Below are 16,032 nucleotides of genomic sequence, written 5' to 3'. Positions count from 1 at the left end.
ACAGATGCATGTATCCATAAGATGCTATTAATGTGTTTCGCTAGAGAACAGAACGGCATTAACCCTTTATGTGTGCATGTGTGATTGTAGGAGCCGAGTGTCCTATCTTGAGCAAGCTTTGTGAGGGAAGCCCCTGTCCTCAAGGCATGGAGTGTGTAGAAGATCCCACACGCACCAAGTTTAGCTGCGTCTGTCCAGAGGGAAAACAAGAGGAGTGCTCAGGTACAGTCATAGATTTCTGTCCCTCTCTTTTAAATTTTCAGACAATGTGTTGTATTAATTCTGTAGCTTTTGAGAAAGATGAGATGATGTCATTGTCGAGTTTATATACAGAATTGTGATTGGCCTTCTGCTTTTAACCACTGAAATGCTCAAACTGATTATTTTATATTATATATTATTCTAAATGTGCCTGGTAAATATACTGTTGAATGTAGGGATTGATGATGAAATGAAGGTCACAATAAGGTCATTTTATCTCTTTACTGTTTTAGAGCGACAGTCATTGACGTTCAGCGGAAGCGGATATGCACGGTACAGGCTGATGGAAAATGAGAACAAGGAAGAAATGAAACTGTCACTGAGATTGAGAACATTCTCCACACACGCTACTGTCATGTATGCCAAAGGCACAGACTACAGCATACTTGAGGTGAGTCTGTACTCAAACCGCCTTCAAAGGAAAACAGTGGGCATTGGAAAATAAGAAATGGGAGAACCTTCTTACATATAAATGACAGTTAGAGCAAAGGATTGTGGGATTTAAACACAAGCAGCTTCAACTTTCCAATGCCGCAATTAATATTAATAAATAGTTTTGTTCTGTTGGTCAAAATTCTGCTGCCTTAAATGACAGTTTTGGTATTGTGGCAACTTTTTGTGGATTTTTGGTAATTTCATGGGTACATTTTCAGATCAAAAATACCTAAAAGTAACATTTCTGGATGTAAGGGAAATGAATGGAAATAAATAAGAAATAAAGGTAGAGAATACATTCATTGCTTGAGTTAAAATTGAAAAAGTCAATATGCAGGAGTTTGACCGTTTGGGAAAATGTAACATTTTGAGTTTTAAGAAACTAAATAGTGACTAAAATGCATTTAACTAGTGAAAATTCAATTCTTGTTCACGCCGACCCTGTTTGTTGCTTTCAGATCGTGAACGGCCGTCTGCAGTACAAGTTCGACTGTGGCAGTGGGCCCGGCGTGGTGTCCGTCCACAGTATCCAGGTCAGTGACGGACAATGGCACACTGTGTCTCTTGAGGTAGACGGCAACTATGCCAGACTGGTCCTGGACAAGGTCCACGCCGCGTCAGGCACGGCACCCGGCACTCTCCGCACGCTCAACCTGGATTCCAGCATCTTCTTCGGGGGCAATGCACGGCCAGCCGCTGGCTCGGGGAGGATGGTGGTGAACGGGCTGCGCGGCTGCCTGGAGGGAATCGTGTTGAACGGGAGGGAGCTGCCGCTGTCTTCGGTTCGTGGAACACACTCGGTGCTGGAGGAGCTGGTGGATGCCGTTCCCGGATGCAGCTTATCTGCCCCGGTCCAGGGATGCTCCAGTAACCCTTGCACTAATGGGGGAACATGTTCGTCGCTACCTAATGGAGGTAAGCAGGGTGCTGTTTTGGATTCGAGTCAGTGCAGTTGTTAAATGGACGTGGTCTGGCTAACACACTGCGCTCTCTGATGTTTTGTAGGGTACTTCTGTAAGTGCACAGCTGCATTTATGGGCACCCACTGTGAAGTCACTATCAGCCCCTGTGCTTCTAATCCCTGCCTGTATGGAGGCACATGTGTCCCAAGGGGAGGAGACTTCTACTGCCAATGTAGAGGACAGTATTCTGGTCAACGGTGAGAACATATACACATTCAGAAACAGACACATACATCTTTGGGTGAACTATCCTTTTAAAGGAAAATCTTCAAGCCTGTGTGACTCTTTCTTCTGTAGAAACACAAAAGTGATATTTTGAAAAATGCTGGTAAAAGAAAACCGTTGGTCCCCATTGACTTGCATTGGTTTTGTGACCATACAATAGAAGTCAATGGTGACCAACAGGTTTTGGTTGCTAAGATTTTTCCAAATATCTTCTTTTGTGTTTTGCAGTAGAAAGAAAATCACACAGGTTTATAATGGGGGAGTAATGATGACAGATAGCCAATAGTACAATGTCGCCATACACTTTTATATTCATTATTCTTAATTATGATGATAATCTAACAACAGATTTGTCTGAAAGTTTTTATTCTCATACTTTTACTTTTTAAATCTGTTTAAACACTCAGGTGTTGGTAATACATTAATTAAAATACAATTTTCACATTGAGCCCTTTGTGCTGAATCTTCTGTTTGCCTAGTCATATTCAAAGTTTGATATTTCATTAAATTAGATATTTCTCAATTGAATGACATTTTGTATACTCTAGACACCTAACCAAATGAAACGAAAGCTCTGTCAATATTTTTCCCAATTAAACTGGATTTATATGCACAGTTTGATTCAGCCTTAAGAAAATACTACACGTATCCATGCGGCTTTCTCAGTAATTCCTATTTAATTAGAAATTGAATCGGAAACTGTGAGAGGTGATGATCAGATTCGAATCGTTTTTCTTTTTCCCAAATTTCCACTGCGTTCATAAACCACCCAATCACGGTACTAAGTGAGTCTAAAGTTGTGCGTGAAAGGTTTCTGACTGACATGTTGGCTCTCTTTAATCTTTTGTCAGGTGTCAGCTGGGTCCGTACTGCACAGATAACCCATGCAAGAACAGCGGCAAGTGCATCGATAGCTTGGATGGGCCCGTGTGCGAGTGTGACCCGGGTTTCCAAGGAGACAGGTACGTCCTTCCGTCCATGTAATGAACCTGTGAGACTCAACAAATAAGTCAACACTGATTCTAATGAATGTAATTGAAGTGCTTCTCAAGATAAGTCTCCTGAGGAGTAAGTCTCCTGACATCTTTATTTGTGTCTTTGAACAGGTGCCTCAGTGATGTTGATGAGTGCCTGAAGAACCCTTGCTCTAACGGTGGCCACTGTCAGAACACGTACGGCTCCTTTAGGTGTAACTGCTCGGCGGGCTACAGCGGCACCCATTGCGAACTCCGCTCGGAAATCCGCAACGAGTTCGTCTCCACTTCCTGGAACATTGGCTTGGATGAAGTTATCGGAATCGGCGTATTCGTCGCCAGCATCCTCTTTCTAGTCCTCCTCTTCATCTTGATCCGCAAGCGCATGTGCCGGCGCTCAAAATCCAAACCAGACGATGACGACAAGCTTGGCCTAGGCGCGGCGCCGCACGCCTTCCTCCACCGGCCGTACTTTGATGCTAATCTCAACAAGAACATCTACTCCGACGTACCTCCGCAGGTCCCCGTTCGGCCCATTTCCTACACTCCCAGCATTCCCAGCGACTCCCGTAACAATCTGGACCGGAATTCCTTTGAGGGCTCCGCCATACCGGAGCACCCAGAATTCAGCACGTTTAACCCCGATTCGGTGCACGGTCATAGGAAGACGGTGGCCGTATGCAGTGTGGCACCTAACTTGCCTCCTCCACCACCCTCCAATTCAGTTTCTGATAGCGACTCCATACAGAAGCCCAGCTGGGATTATGACTATGATGGTATGTGCATATCTGCTATGCAAACGTGTCACACATGTGAACTTGTGACACATTTATTGGGTATGAGGGTTACAGTGGGATTTTGTTACAGATTCACTGTGTGAGTAAATGTCCTGTTCTCTCCCCTTACAGCTAAAGTGGTGGATCTGGACTCGTGTTTGAATAAGAAACCGGTGGAGGACAGTGCGTGTCACCCTTACAACACCAGAGGCAGCATGTCAGAGGTCCAGTCCCTCAGCTCCTTCCAGTCCGAGTCCTGTGACGACAACGGTATGTATAAACAGAAATAACCTGTGTGTTTGCTTTGACTTTTTATATCTTACGGATGATTGATGGAGCTGGCCATTAAAAATGTAATATTTTTGGTTGTGTTAATAGGCATGGTTAGTAATTACAAGAAATAACTCATAATCAATGCGGCATGTCTTTTTTAGTCAATACAAAATAAGTCAAATTTATTTGTAGAATTTTGGGAGGCTGTGTTCAGAAGGGAAAACTACCATACTGATTTTTGCAGTTTATGTTGTACGTTGCCTAAAAATGATAAACAGCAAATATTGTCTTGTTTACATCTCGGGAATAAAAAAGATTGCCCTTTTTTTATTTTATAAGAAAAACAAGGTTCATTGGCAATGGAGAGGTAAACCGCAACATTATAGTTATAGTTTTGTTTTCAGTTTTATTTTAGTTTTAGTAAGAATTAGAATTAGGTTTTGTTTTAATATTTTATTTTGTTCATAGTAATTTTAGTTTATTTTGAGTTATTCTGTTTGTCATTTTAGTATTTATTTGCATATTTTTTATTGCTATTCAAGTCCAATTTATTCTTATTTAATGTTTAATTTATTTTTATTTTCAGTTCATATTTTTTTCTCAGCTTGTGGCTAAGGCAACATATTCAAATCATATTTTTTATGATTTAAAAAAATAATACTTTTATTATATCAATAAAATTGATCTGATTTTAATTTACAGAGGTGCTTATAGTTTTGGTAAGCTATAATATCCGTAATGCAATGTGCAATGAATATAAATTCCATACAATGTACTCTTTTTTTTTTACGTCCTGTATTGTGCGTGCAAATGTACTCGGTCATCTGAGAATATCGTACATACTGCGCAGAGAACAGAAATAGTACTTGTAGGATGCTAGTTTGAAATTGTGAACACAGCCTCTCTCATGGGCTCTCGTATGCTCTCTAAGTGTGTTTAACCTTAGTATTGTGTAATTCTTAATTGGCCCCTATAGTATGATTTCATTGTGTGTTTTGATACTGAACATCTCCTAACCCTGTCTTTCTCTCTTTACCTGCTGTAACCAAGTGTAAAGAATGATGTTTTTGGGTCATGTGTTATGTCGTTTCTCTCTCTTTCTTATCGCTGCACTGGGGCTTCAGCTCCCATTTGGATCAAATCTCACCACAGACATCGAGCAAGGTTTTAAATAGAGGCCTGCTCGTAAGTGAACACTCGCCCACTGTGGAAGGAAGCGATCGCTGAAGGCCATGTGAAATTCTCAATGCATAAAATGAAGAGCGCTTTTTCTATTCCATAACCCCCCCGCACCTTTTTCATCTTCTGTTGCTTTCGGGCGAATGCTTTTAAGTTTAAGTTCAGGTAACATCTGAGGATGACCTGTGTAGTATTTCTATTAGTTCTCTTTATTGAATTCATGTTTTGGATCTTTTCTCTTCTTTTTCTTGTTTCTTTTTTGAAGCCAGTGGATGGTTGAAGACATCAGCTCAGGGTGTAAAAGCAGGGTATGACAAGTTCATTTGATGGGTCCCCAACACACATTTCTGTTGGTCACAACTGACTCTTTACTGTGTAAAGCTTCTTTCACATGACTCATGTCAACATGGACTCTATTGAGCAAAGCGTCATGTTACACTATTGCCGCCGGCTCTGGACAAGTGTTGAAACAATCCAACATTGCCATTGACCATACATTGAGATTCAGGTCATAATACATATGTCAAATATTGTATGTGACATCATAAATGCAAAAATAATCAAATAAGCACTTTGCTATGAAAGTTTTTGAGACGATTTTGACATTCTTTACAGCACTGACACAAGTCATGTGAAAAGCACTTAAGTCATCTAACCTTTGACTTTTGACCCTCATTTGTCCTTTTCAGACCCCTAACCTAACAACTGCCCCACTGAAAACCTGATGTGCTAAACCATTCAATTAAAACATGATACGTATATCCCTACCAACATTTATCAACAACCCTGCTTCTTTTGCTTTTTTACTGTTTTGGATTTGCCGCTCAAGAGAGAGTCTTTGCTCTCTTTTATCTTTGAGAATTCTTCCGATCCTTCCTTCCATCTCTCTGTTCATGTGTGTAATCATGAGATAACGTACGTCAGCGTCACTCCCACAGTCCTTCACCAGAGCTTAACCCAGACCAACCAATCCAGATCCCTGTGCCATTCACCCATCCCTCAAATCACACCGTGTTTACACCCAGTGTTCAGATCTGTCCTAAGCGGCATGAAATGCACGCGGCCACTCAAGACAGATCGCTTTCCGTTAGCTGAAAGAAAAACGTGGCGCTAACAAAGCCAAGGATATGGGTTCTATTCACATTTCTCGTAAGGGGGATGAACAGTGAAAAACGCATCTGGCTAATGCGTAAATGTACATTTGGTAGTGACATGCCACGCATTTATCAAGAGGGTCTATGATGTAATGCATGCATACAAACAAAAATAATAGATACAAAACTTGACACATCAGTGAGTCACTAAGGTACAATAAAAGTCCAAATGTTTCTTTATATTATTTTTACGTTTTAATCTTGTAATCTTAAGAATAACTGTAGTTTAATGTCAGTTCAGAATTTTTAACATCGGTTTTGTCAGATGTCAGTTTTGTCCTGGAATGCAGTGTATCATCGTAAGACTGCTATCGTCTTTTTGATGTTTCCTTTCTCTCTTACTGTCTTAAAGACCAGTGTCTCTTTCTGTCATGTTCTGTTCTGAAAAATTAATGTCAGATTTCTCTTATCTGCCCTTCCTACAAGCCTCCCTAGTGACTGTAATCCACCTTGTCAGCTCTGTTGTTGACTCGGTGGAGAATGAAGGTATTCTTTTACTGCTTCCTTAGTTGAGTCTTGGCTGTCTGGTATTGGTGTCTTATGGGTGATTATTGGAGTCTTAAAAATGCCATTTTTCTCGTCAGTAAAAGAAAAGCATTTATTTGACATGCTACATATCAGGCATACGCCTTGTTAGCCAATCACGTGCCTCATTTGATTCCAATGTCATATCATTTTTGGCTAATTTAAGATGCTAAATAAACATTTTGTCATATTAGATTAATACATTTCACTGTACTGTACTTAAGACATTTTTCCGTCTGCCAAGCTTTTCCTGATGAGATGTTTGCTTGCGAGCAAATGGCATAAAGATCATCTCCACATGTTTCTCTCTTGTTTCCACCTCCTACTACAGTGTTTACTAGTATCTTGACATTTTCTCATTCTCTTTTGTCTCCGATTTTGTTCGCCTTTTATTAAGAGTCATTCTCGGCTCACGAACACAAGAACCCAAGAGGTGATGTTTTTATTTTGCTCGGTTTGCCTGAAGCCTTTCGATTTTGTTTGGTTCCCACCCCTTCAATATAACAAAACCCTGCATGCCCACAGTTCTGTGACAAAAAATGTGTACCTCTTTAAATTGACTTGCTCATTTTAAAGCCTATTTCGGTGGCATTGAACCCACGAAGGAGGCCACGCTGTTTTTGTCACAAGACTAATAGTGTTTTATTGATTTTGCCTTTGTGTTCCCAATTAAACCTGCAGCATCGCCACAAAAATCCACTCAAACGCCTTCAATCGAAACTCACTTTGAAAAGATCCATAATCAAATTAATGGTCAGATGGATCTTTGAGAGTTTATTAATTGCAGATGTCAGATTCTGTGAAAGTTGTTGTTATTTATACAAACATGCTCACATTTATTGTGGTATGTACATTTGTGGTGTGTGCATCAGTAATATTTGCGTGATATGCATTGTGTTGTTGCCATTCTGACGATGCATGCGGTTGGTTTTAATGATCGCTAACTCGGCTGGTATTAACAGTGTGGTTTATGAGGAGATTGAAGTCAATTCAGTTGTTATTTAAAGTACATTAAAAAAAATTCACTGGACAAGAATCATGAGATTCGATTTGTAAGGCTGAATTGACCCCAGCCCTCCTCTAGTGATTGTGTGTGTAACTAAGATCTAATCGGCAGATTATTGTTTCCCTCGTATCATTGACTCTTTTCTTTCATCCAACAGGCTATCATTGGGACACATCTGACTGGATGCCAAGCATTCAACTTCCTGGAATCCAGGAGTTCCCTCAGTATGAGGTAGGGGAGTCCCCGCCCATCCTTTACACCGACCCCGCCTTGCTGGACACAGACTACTACCCTGGCGGATATGACATCGAAAGCGACTTCCCCCCTCCACCCGATCACTTTCCCGCCCACGATGACCTGCCCCCTCCTCCGCCCGTGCCGGAGTACGGAGAATGCTATGACACATTGCAGTCCACCACACGGGCACCCAACAGCACCCCCTCCAGTCCCGGAGGGTCCGGAATACGCCAGCGCCCACCCCTACCCCAGCTCTACAGCCTCACCCAGTTCCTACCCCAGCACCATTATTCCTCAGACGCAGAACCACAGAGCAACCCTTCCAGCACCATCACGTCCTCCACCACTGGAGGCTACCGGCGCGGAGGCTACCCTCTGAGCTACGGCAGCGATTTCAATCCTCAGGCCGCAGACAACATGTCCCTGTCGCTGTACACGTCGACGGCGTCCTGCTCGGACATGTCCGCCTGCTGCGAGGAGTCAGAGGTAATGATGAGTGACTTCGAGAGCGGCGGAGAGGAGGAGGGAACTCCTTTGCAGAGGCTGGTGATACCTCCACTGGACTCGCATCACCCACAGCAGCATACTGAAGTCTGACACTGGATCCAACGCAGCAAAATATCAAAAGTGCCTAAATGAATCCCTGCTACAAGAGACTGTGCATTACTACCGTAATAGCAAAACTTGTACGGTACACAAACGTAGTCTTACAGTAAACGTAAATGCCAAACGCACGCACGCCGTACGAGTCTTTCTGTCACCGGAGAGGGTTCTCGCACAAGTTCTCTCCGGTAGCTCTTGCGGGCTGTTGTTATTATTAAACATAGTATTGAAGAGAACGCAAGACTTGGCTGTGCCATTCGAAAAAATAAACAATCTTCATGCACAAGATGTCTGACAATACCATGCTGAGATGTACAATTTACACAAAATCATAACTGTATTGTCGTTGAGAGAAAACGCATAATTTCAAGGTGATATCTGAATTTGAATAGCTAAAACCATGCAAAGTGATTTTTATACAAATCCTCATTCATTTGTAATGTAAATTGTTATGTACAGTTTTGATTTCAAGGTTTTACTAGGTTTTTGTAGATATTTTTTTGCTTTTTATTTTCCAGAAAAGACGACAGGAAAAGTAGTATACCGACTCAAATGATGTGTCATTGTCCGCCTTACTGTATGTTCATCAACAAGCAAAGATGTTAAAAGAATATTTTAAAAAAATTAAAAGAAAAAATGAATCGTGTTACAACGCACATTCATCTCTGAAAGGATCACATGATGGCTGTGTGCATATTCTTGTAATGTGTTGGTTTTCTTTTGTTTATTTGTTGTTTGTAAATTGTGATTTTGGAACATCTTTATTTTTTCCACCATGAAAATGGGACCCAATATATTTATAGTGCGAGATGATTCACAGACATGTGACTTTTTCAGGGGTCTGTGTGTGTGTGAGCAATGCTACGGTCTTGTTTTATGATTTTTATTAAATACTGCCACTAGCTTAACTGCTTTACTACTGGCAATAAATTATTCTCTAAAATGGGTGTTTGTCTCACGCATTTATTTAAAATTTACCTCCACAGAAAACTTAATCCATAATGCCTCATAAATGCAAAGATTATAAATTTATTCAGTTGTCTCGTGTACACGGTTAACACACAGTATTGTCATGTTGTGACTGTATTTTTCGCTCCCTCTAGTGAATGGAAAAAGGCACTCAAACAGATTTGCTGTGCAGAAATAAATTTTGGATTAGGTAGATGTCAAAAAGCACGATTACGATCTTAGCTTGAGGGAATAGAAAAGGTATCTATTGTATTTCGTTTCTGATTATGCAAGGCAAAGTTGTCTATAATACTTCAATAAAACATGACATCAGTGGCAGTTGCCAAGATGATGCGGTCTGATGTGGTATGTTAAAGCGATAATACCTATTCACTATTGTATAGACACAAACCCACTCCACATCTATGGGTCTCTACTGCCGTTGCTCATACAGAATATTCTTCAAAATATCTTCTTTTGTGTTCTGCAGAACATGAAAGTCATACAGTATTGAAATGACGAGGAAAAGTACAATTTTCATTCTGTTGTAAACAATTCGGATGCAGGCTCCAGAGTGTCGCGAGGTACCGTTTCAAGGAACGTTTTTGGGGGTCGTTTTATTAACCCCCAATGAGATACCTGAAATATATAAGTAAAAGTAAAGTTGTCGTCTTCATTTCAAAACACAAAATCTTTGCTAAAACACTTGTAATGATGAGTACAAGGAAGAGATCGAAGGAGAGGACACGGAGAACACTAATAAAACAAACAATAAATCAAAGTTCCCAGCAAACACAGAACGTTCCATTTTTTTGGGAACTAAAAAATAACGTTCTATTCAGGTTTTATTTTTTGCAACCAGAAAATAACGTTCCCAGAACGTTGCAGACTGTATTTTTAAATAACCAGAAAATAACGTTCCCTGATTGCTATTTATTGGTTATTTTTTTGCAACCAGAAAGTAACGTTCTCTGATGGTTATTTTTTGGTTATTTTTTAGCAACCAGAAAGTAACGTTCCCTGATGGTTATTTCTTTTCTACCAGAAAGTAACGTCCCCTGATGGTTATTTTTTGGTTTTCTTTTTAAACCAGAAAACAACCAGAAAGTTACGTTCCCTGATGGTTATTTATTGGTTATTTTTGTGCAAACAGAAAATAACCAGAAAACAACGTTCCCTGATGGTTATTATTTTGCCATCAGAAAAGAATGTTCCCTGATGGTTATTTATTGGGTTTTTTTTAAACCAGAAAACAAACAGAAAGTAAAGTTCCCTGATGGTTACTATTTTGCCATCAGAAAAGAACGTTCAAAATTCAAAACTAGTAACGTTAAACGTCAGTGACATGTGCAATACAGAAATGATAAAATCACATTAACACATGTTATTCTGACCAAATTAAATTAATAAATGCGCCCTTTAATAGCTGAAAATAATAAACTAGTTCAGAAAATTCAATCAAATGCGACCCTGGATCACAAAACCAGTCTTAAGTAGAACGGGAACATTTTTAATAAAAGACAAAAATACATTGTATGGGTCTAAATTATTGATTTTTCTTTTATACCAAAAATCATTAGGATTTTAAGGAAAGATCCAGTTCCATGAAGATATTTTGTACATTCCATTTTCTACCGCTTATCCGAACTACCTCGGGTCACGGGGAGCATGTGCCTATCTCATGAGTCATCGGGCATCAAGGCAGGATACACCCTGGATGGAGTGCCAACCCATCGCAGGGCACACTCACTCATTCACTCACGCACGCACGCACGCACTCACACCCTACGGACAATTTTTTCCAGAGATGCCAATCAACCTACCATGCATGTCTTTGGACCAGGGGAGGAAACCGGAGTACCCGGAGGAAACCCCCGAGGCACGGGGAGAACATGCAAACTCCACACACACAAGTTGGAAGCAGGAATCGAACCCCCAACCCTGGAGGTGTGAAGCCACCGTGCCCCCCTATTGTGTACATTTCCAACCTTAAATATATGAAATCTTTATTTTTGTGAGTGGATGGCCTGCCACAGTCCCTCTGATTAACAACTTCAAAGGCCATTTTCTCAATATTTAGATTTTTTGCACTCTCAGATTCCTGAGTTTTAAACGGTTGTATCTATTTCTTTTAACTTTAGGGAAACGTTCTGGGGACCAAAAATTGTTAGCTGGGTCGTCATTTTATTTTAGTAGAATATATTAGTAAATGCTTGTAAAATATCTGTAATATACTATATTGAACTTAGTATAACTTATATTTATTATAATTTTCTGTATTCAGTAGTTGACTACAGTAAATCAAACTGCACTATATTACTTTCGTACTAACTACAGTTAGCTTGTAAAACATTCTACCGTATCCAGAAATTGTACAATTTACTATAACATATAAAATAAAATACTAAATCGTGTTTAATGTTTATAAATGCTTTGACTAAACTCTTCTTTTCTTGAGATTTAGAAAACGATATAAAAGTGTCCAGCAGAGGACACTTTTATTATTGTAGCGCACTATCGTGTGCGCAGTAACGACTACAAACCTCCCATAGAGACACAAGTGTACTTCCTGGATGGTCAGTTACCGCTTCGTCTTTGGATCTTAAAACTTACATTATAAGCTCTCCGTAGCGGGACGTTTTCTCGGGTAAGAATATACAGCATTTTTCAGCAGTCAGTTTTTTTAGCTACTTGCTATTATGTTGTGTTATATATATATATGTGTATCTGTATAAGCACTCTAAGCAAACAAAGAAACGCCATGCTTACGTATGTATGTTTCAAACCGTATAGAGTTGATAGAGCAACACGCCGCTTTTTCAGTAAATTCGTGGATCACTAGAATAGACACACAGACATTCTCTCTGTACATTGTACTTTCTGTCAGTACTGTGTATGCATTATGGGAAACCTAGAACTTGACACTGGTTGTGTTTTAAAGACGTGACAACCTTCTAGGGTGCCGCAGGCGCTTTCCACATTAGAATGCCTTGGGCTTTGAGTCACACCCAGGATGTGAATTATATATAGGTTTTGGGGGGTCTTTCCCAAACCTTTAAGTAGCTTTCAATACTCGCTATCTAAAACATGTTTCACTTTACATGTATCTTACGTGTCGTTTTGCGTAGCCGTTTAAGGCTGACGGTGTCGTCACTGCTCGTGTTTTTTTCTCTCGCGCAGCTTCACATTGGCCGACTGCTAGAGCCCGACAAAGGAATAAGCATCATACGTGTGGTACTGCTTCATCACATTTCTTCTTCTGGGGTTAAAACCTTTGAACTTCATTCAGAAGCTCCCAAAAGTGCTGGAAGATGAACGGAGACTCCGTTGACGCGCGGCCTAAGGACACAACAGAGTAAGATAATCTTGACGACTGTTGCTATGCAGCTTTCAGGAGTGAGTGACAGCCCAGACACGGTGCTGGACTCTCTACGTTTTGCTTTCTTTGTTGTCCATGTCTATAACAGTATTGAATAATAAAAGGATTTAAGCTTTTGAGCTCTTTAACCTATTGAGAATAAATGCAGATTTGTTTAGTCTGACTTAATGTAAAACATTTGGGCCCGGTTTCACAGACAAGGCTTAAGGCTAGTCCTAGACTAAAATGAATGTGTGAGCTGTCTTCACTGAATATAACTTGCCCAGAAATATCTTCGATATTCATTGTCATTGTTTTCTCTGGAGATGCACACCAGTAATGCATTTTTATAAAAGCGACATGAATATCTTAATTCAAATAAGGCATATTCCTGGTTTAAACTAAGCCGTTGCTGTTTAACTGGGTCCAAAATTAGATAAAATTTTAATCTAAAATCATGTATTTTATTATGTAATATTTTTGTTGTTTTAGTTCGATGTATTTTTTTAGTTATTATGGCTTAAATCAAAACAAACCAACCGTTGTTTGATTGAGATTAATTGGAATGCACAATAAAAATAATCTCATTTTGGAACCAAACTCTTCGTTTGTTTATGCGTGTCATCCAGTGCTGGTACTGATGGGCCGTCAAGACAGCAGTCCGTTCAGGTGGATGCAAAGCCTCACTCAAACTCCTTCAGATACAGCCTGGACTTCCCCAACTTAGGGTATTGTGTCATCATCAACAACAAGAACTTTGACTCCAAGACGGGTAACAGTTGCATTTTATTTGTTTGTTTTTATCTTATGATTTTTTCCCTTTGATAAGCTGCAACAACCAAACTTATTTTTTGAAAGTTGTCATGCACATCAAAATGATTGTTAAACATTTACAACTGTTCTCTAAATAATGCTTAAATGAACAATAATAAATGAGTATTTTTTATAATACAGTGTATAATATATATATATATATATAATACAGTTTATAATATAATTTACAGTTTCTGCACTTTACTTTCTACAGGCATGAACCAACGCAATGGCACTGATGTAGATGCCGGAAACATGATGAACGTGTTTAGAAAGCTTGGATACAATGTAAAAGTTTACAATGACCAGACGGCTAAGCAGATTGTGCAAGTTTTAACCGCTGGTATGTGCAAAAAGAGGTTGTCATCCTTAAAAATATGCATTGCATGGCTACACTCATCTCTATTTTGTTGAACATACTACTCACACTATTTATTTATAAATATATATATATATAAAGTGTAACCAGTCATCTACTTCTTTTACAGTTGCCAAAGAAAACCACAGCCGATGTGCTTCATTTGTGTGTGTGCTGTTGAGTCATGGAGATGAGGGTGAGTTTTTTGGCACTGATGGTCCAGTGAATCTCAAGTCTCTAACCAGCCTTTTCAGAGGGGACCGATGCACAACCCTTGTGGGGAAGCCCAAACTTTTCTTCATACAGGTATGTATGTGCAGAAGTGTGAGGCTCTTCTAGGTTGATGTTCACTGTTAAAAATGACTGAGGTTTTGTGTATATAGGCGTGTAGAGGCACAGAACTGGATCCTGGTGTAGAGACGGACAGTATGCCAGATGAACCTAATGTGAGGATCCCTGTTGAGGCTGACTTCCTGTATGCCTATTCTACAGCACCAGGTGCAGATACACAAAAACAGGACACAATGACATCCAAAACAAATTGTAAGGGCTAAATATGCCCTCTTTATAATGTTCTTCAGCGCACACATGAGGAAAGACTTCGTAACTTAGTAAGGTTTTTGAGAGTAAGTGAATTTTTTGTCTAAACAAATGTTTCTCTTCTGTCAGGTTATTACTCTTGGAGAAACACTATGACGGGCTCGTGGTTCATTCAGTCTCTCTTTGAAATGATGGGGAAATATGGCAGAGAACTGGAGCTCATGCAGATCATGACTAGGGTCAACCATAAGGTTGCAATTAACTTTGAGTCGACCTCCAACATGCCAGGCTTTGATGCCAAGAAACAAATCCCCTGCATTGTCTCAATGCTCACCAAAGAGATGTACTTCACTGCTTGAGGATTGTAAACTGGGTGCTAAAAGGGAAGAACGTTTTTGTGCATCACAGGTGTGGGATATAGAGGTACAGTATAGGGATGACACAATTAAACACTTTTGACCACAAGAAATCTCTTCTAAGAAGCACTCGCTTAAAACCATTTGTAGAACAGGCTTAGTTTGGGAGTACAACTCTCTCAGGGCTGTAGTGTCACCTTTACTGTTAATAATAGTTGCAGTTTCTGCTTTTGTATGTGAAATATGGGTGCTAAGTCTTTTTTTGTTATAGTGGTGTGATCATACATTGCACTTGCCTTTCTTTTTACACAAATCAGGGACTTTGATAACATTTCTTACGATACCGCAGTAGTTAGTGTTGAGATAGAACTCAATCACAGGGCATTATTTACACAGAGGACAGTTCATTGAAAAGAAACCAGTGTGCCTATTTTAATGTGAATTAAAAACAATCAAAATAACTCCCAGGTGCCTCTATATTGAGCCATTTTATAAAAGTTCTGTAATGTTATGCACAGCTTTCTGCCAAGAAACAACATAAAAGGTTTCAGCTTTCATTTTACAGAAAATTCCATCGAATGTGTATAGTGCTGTGAATTACTAGACACAATATGAACTTGAACTTATACAGAATTAAAATGCACTTACAATCATTGGCCCATAGATTTCTCTTACACAACCAAATTTAAAGGAACATGTTTCTTATTTGTGGTAAGTGCATCCATTAATGCAATAGGTAGGAACTTGTATTTTCTCTGCAAGGTTTCTTTAACTAGTTCCTTAGAGTGTGAACGTTAACTTCAAGCTGAGAGAAACTGGTCATGCATGCACTTAACTGATTCTTGTGCAATGAACTGAATTTATGCTGTCATGTGCATGTTTATTATCTAATCATGTTTGTTATTCATAAATACATTCGTTTGTGTATGTAGAAACCAGACCTTCCCCATATACAGTAATAAACTTCTGCAGTGCACCATCTGATTGTCATTCATTTAAACAGCTTTTATAGAGCTAACAGCGAAAGAGACTAGCAATACAGCAATTAT

General features: G+C 39.6%; 2 protein-coding genes and 1 long non-coding RNA gene across 12 annotated transcripts in view; 2 read left to right on the top strand and 1 right to left on the bottom strand.

Annotated features, from left to right (window-relative positions):
• Positions 1-9,557, top strand: part of fat1a (FAT atypical cadherin 1a) — a 75,339-nt gene extending 65,782 nt beyond the window's left edge. For 3 of the 10 annotated variants that reach the window (XM_056736733.1, XM_056736751.1, XM_056736725.1), the window contains 9 exons: positions 91-222; positions 495-652; positions 1,155-1,611; positions 1,702-1,855; positions 2,735-2,845; positions 2,990-3,633; positions 3,766-3,903; positions 7,162-7,197; positions 7,928-9,557. In XM_056736733.1, coding sequence (XP_056592711.1) covers positions 91-222; positions 495-652; positions 1,155-1,611; positions 1,702-1,855; positions 2,735-2,845; positions 2,990-3,633; positions 3,766-3,903; positions 7,162-7,197; positions 7,928-8,604 — 2,507 coding nt within the window. In that variant the 3' untranslated portion in view covers positions 8,605-9,557. The other 7 variants (XM_056736760.1, XM_056736743.1, XR_008905116.1 and 4 more) reach the window with 6 other exon arrangements.
• Positions 9,558-12,071: 2,514 nt separating this feature from the next.
• Positions 12,072-15,962, top strand: casp3a (caspase 3, apoptosis-related cysteine peptidase a). Its single transcript, XM_056770617.1, has 7 exons — positions 12,072-12,205; positions 12,739-12,913; positions 13,546-13,688; positions 13,944-14,072; positions 14,218-14,393; positions 14,471-14,585; positions 14,757-15,962. Exons 2-7 carry the CDS (start codon positions 12,870-12,872, stop codon positions 14,984-14,986), a joined length of 837 nt encoding a protein of 278 aa, XP_056626595.1. The 5' UTR covers positions 12,072-12,205; positions 12,739-12,869; the 3' UTR covers positions 14,987-15,962.
• LOC130438627 (uncharacterized) lies at positions 12,108-12,759 on the bottom strand. Its single transcript, XR_008909360.1, has 2 exons — positions 12,671-12,759; positions 12,108-12,396 (listed from the first exon to the last, which is right to left on the bottom strand). It is a non-coding gene; the product is annotated as an uncharacterized LOC130438627 (long non-coding RNA).
• Positions 15,963-16,032: the final 70 nt, after the last annotated feature.

Source organism: Triplophysa dalaica, chromosome 2 (assembly GCF_015846415.1).
Source record: "Triplophysa dalaica isolate WHDGS20190420 chromosome 2, ASM1584641v1, whole genome shotgun sequence".
NCBI classification, from domain to species: Eukaryota; Metazoa; Chordata; class Actinopteri; order Cypriniformes; family Nemacheilidae; genus Triplophysa; species Triplophysa dalaica.
Note: the sequence above shows the minus strand (reverse complement) of the source record. Positions and strands in the feature narration are given on the sequence as shown.